Here is a 3,823-nt window from a genome sequence, read left to right on the forward strand (position 1 = left end):
TGCCAAAGATGATGAAAAAAGTATTAAAACAAAATAAGGTATGAATAAATGAAAAAATAGGTATGAGAATAAAAATCAAGCCAACCCGGGGCCCTATGTAAAAAGTGCTAGTGCTATTTCTGTAGTCACAACACACAAATGGGAAAACAAAATGCGTGTCAGGCTGTCCAATCAAAGAAATTTGATTCATACTCATACACACTGAAACAAATCATTCTTGATTCATAATTTTATTTCTTCTTATAATCTTGATTTTATGTTTTAACTGAAACATGCTTGAAAAAAACACAGGAAATTTTGTTCTAATAGAATATACTCCACCCAACTTGAAGTTTGAATCTGAAACATGTGAAAACAAAAAGGGGGCGGGGTCTGTATAATCTTTAGAGATGAAATAATTACCCACATGTTATTTTTGGGGTGTTTTCATCATTTGAGTATGTATCCTTTAAAATGAAGATAAAAAACAGTCTCCATCCATTCTCTTCATTGTTTTATACAAGCCTCCCCAGCACTGCAAACGTTTTATTGATGATTTTACTGAGAAGTTTCAGTCGTATGCACAGACTTTGATGGTTTGGTCATTACAGGTGATTTCAATGTGCATGTTGATCATTTTTGTGACAGAAACGCTAAAGAGCTTGACGCTGTCCTTGAAACCTTCAGTCTTACTCAGCATGTGAATGGCCCCACCCACTGCAGAGTGGCCCCACCCACAGCAGAGTGGCCCCACCCACAGCAGAGAGGCCCCACCCACAGCAGAGTGGCCCCACCCACAGCAGAGGGCACACTCTAGATCTAATAATCACAAAGGGGGTAAATATTTCAAATGTCATTGTGGTCGATGCTGCTCTGTCTGATCATTTCTGTGTCGTCTGTTTTTCCCGAACCACCGAGGAGACACATCAATTATGGCACAGGAACACTGTTTATGGAAATGATAAAGTTTTAAAATATCTCATGTTCTAATGTAAATGATTTGTTGAACTCCGTTACATCTAGTGTTTACAGAGAGAAGTTGTACATGGACAGTCTAATTTATGCAGAACTATCCATTCATCCATTTTCTATCTCGTTCCCTTTCGATGTCGCGGGTGACTGGAGCCTATCCCAGTTCTTTATGCAGAACTATATAAATATATTTTTCTTTCCTTTCTTTCAACACTGGTGGTTTTGTAGAATAGGCCCAATGAATAATTTTCTGTAATTTCACAACCAGTGGAAACTGCACTAACAGGAGCGAGAGTCTAAGCAGTGCCACAAACCTGTTGGACAAAGATCTCCAGTTTCTTCTTTCACTCGAATTCCACCTAAAGATTATAATCTTTCTGTTTTGTGTTTTTTTCCGTAACTTGAATTTCCCGTCGAATCACTATTTTTTTTTTTCTTCAAATGTCCCCCTCCCTGCTTCTGGCACTATAAATGTGTCCGTCCCGTGTCAAAGCCACAGTGACTCCTGAGCACTAAAGTCTTCAGTCGCTCCGATCACATTGAACAACCTTCGGCGTCTAAAAACCTCCTTCATCGTCAGAGAAACGTTTGACTTCATGGCCGCTCGTCGCCTCCCGATACTCTTCATGAGTTTGGCTGTCGCCGCTCTGCTGACGCCACGAGCTGTAAGTACAGGACTGTCCACACGTTTAGTCCTTGGTTTGGTCCTGTTCTTCTCCTGTTTCAGGCCTGATCCAGCCCAGCTTTAGTCCTGAGTCTAGTTCCCCTTTAGTCTCAATGTTGATGTGGTTTGTGTGAATGCAATGTTCATCTGTTTAATGCATTTTGTAATTTTCCAATCACAGATGGCAGAAGGTGACCAAGGTGAGTGGAATTGATTTTATTTTACACATTCATATGATAAATATTGTTTTCATGATTTGCCTTGATTGTTTGTGATGAAGGCTGTGATGAGGGCTGGACTCAGTTTGGCTCTCGCTGTTTCAAGTTCTTCAGTGAGATAAAGACCTGGACCGATGCAGAGGTAAAGACAAACAGTCTGAAAGATAATAATCAACATAATAAGAGAAATAACAATCCTTGTTTATTCTGCAGAAAAGCTGTCACTCGTTCGGTGCAAACCTGCCCTCCATCCACAGTGAGGCGCAGAACACTTTCATCGTAGACTTGATTGTAAAGGCCACAGGGCAGAACACTCGCACCTGGCTCGGTGGAACTGATGCTGTGGAGGTAAAACATAAACGACTGGTCACAAATCAACATCCACGCAGTCTTTTGGCTCATTTTAAACTTCCGTTTTTGAACGTTCACAGGAGGGGAAGTGGCTGTGGAGCGATGGAACCATCTGGGACTTCACTCGTTGGCCCTCTTCAGGCTCACAGCCGGACAACCATGAAGGCAAAGAGCACTGCCTCATGGTCAACTATAGAGGTACGAAACATCTCCATCCCTCTCACCTTCTGTCTCTTCTCCATAACTTCAGATAAAGGGCCTTATCATGTTTTGTATATATTTTAGACGGCTTTGATTTAACAAATAACTAAATTAATGTCTAAACTGCCAAGTTTAATTGTTGCGTGTAAATCTTTCCTTAATTTTCAATAAACTGTATCTCATTGATGACATCAACATGGAGATTCTGTTTTAGAACTCGTCTCTTACTTTTATTTTTACATTTTTCTTGACAAACTGTAGTAATAATTAGAAAAGCATGAGAACTTGTAACAAATTTCTTTCTGAAAACAGCGACGTTTTGGAACGACGACCCAAACAGCAGGTCTCTGTTCTACGTCTGTGCCAAAGATGTCCCTAAACCCAAGGACGTGTCCCTGACTCTGGGGGGCTATGTCTGCCACTGCAGCCTCCAATCCAAGTGATCAACCAAAATGACCACATCTACTCTGCATTTGTAATCAAGCTGAATGCTCAAAATAATTGATGATTAAAACCTTTTTTTCTCGGCATTAACCTTGTGTCACGTGTCCTTTGTCACTTTCTTTTTGAAAATATGAAACACTGCTGACTTAAAAATAATAATAAATCAAACCGATTGTAGTCACACATTTAAATACAACTGCAGTCGACCAATGTGCTGAACCAAGAAAGATGTTTGCTTATTTTGTGTTGAAAGCCCTTGTATTAATAGATGTTTTTAGTGCAGTCTTTAAGTGCTGTAATGTGTGTTTAGCTCTGATGTGCAAAGGGAGGTTCTTCAGAGTTCGGGCGCTGCCACAGAGAATGCCCGGTCTCCTCTGGTGCTCAGGCTGGAGCGAGGCACAGGCGGAGCAGTTGGCCTGCTCACCTCAGAATTCTACTGGGCCTGTAAGTAAGGTCGGCCCAGAAAACAATCAAATCATTTTAAACTGAACCCTAAAAGTCACAGGAATCCAATGAAGTTTAGCAAGAACTGAGAAGGCTAAAATACTCCCACTTCCTGCGAGACGCAGCGTTTTGCACCTCCTGCGATCAGCAAAGAGAGAACTGGTCCAAGCCACCAAACAGAGTAACAATAGTCCAAACCTAAATGTTTGTGAAATATGATGTTGTGTGACTGTCTTTTTCATGCTTTTTGGTGTAATACATTGGGTCATGTAGAATGTGCACTTGTTGCTGTCAGAGGCGTGGCATGTGATCTGTGTACCAGCTTTCAGGTTTCCTATAGACATTCTTTACATTTAGGCAAAAGTGGAAGATAACGTGATTTCAAATGGAGAAAGTGATTAGCCTCCAGTGGCTCAGGTGTGAGTAACATCAGAACTGGTTAGGAAATGTTTCCAGGTAATGGTCTCACTCTCACTAGAATAAACCGTATATTCTCACTAGAATAAACCGTATATTCTCACTTGAATATACCGTATATTCTCACTTGAAT

General features: G+C 40.9%; 1 protein-coding gene across 1 annotated transcript; it reads left to right on the top strand.

Moving 5' to 3' along the window:
- The first annotated feature begins 1,455 nt into the window (after positions 1–1,455).
- LOC140349319 (galactose-specific lectin nattectin-like) lies at positions 1,456–3,281 on the top strand. The gene is made up of 7 exons (XM_072435603.1): positions 1,456–1,616; positions 1,797–1,815; positions 1,896–1,975; positions 2,047–2,181; positions 2,265–2,382; positions 2,698–2,824; positions 3,140–3,281. The coding sequence occupies exons 1-7, from the start codon at positions 1,548–1,550 to the stop codon at positions 3,279–3,281; spliced, it is 690 nt and encodes a 229-aa protein (XP_072291704.1). The 5' UTR covers positions 1,456–1,547.
- Positions 3,282–3,823: the final 542 nt, after the last annotated feature.

Source organism: Eucyclogobius newberryi, unplaced genomic scaffold (assembly GCF_026437365.1).
Source record: "Eucyclogobius newberryi isolate DKJ021-1_F unplaced genomic scaffold, fEucNew1.0.hap1 SCAF_7, whole genome shotgun sequence".
Lineage (NCBI taxonomy): Eukaryota > Metazoa > Chordata > Actinopteri > Gobiiformes > Gobiidae > Eucyclogobius > Eucyclogobius newberryi.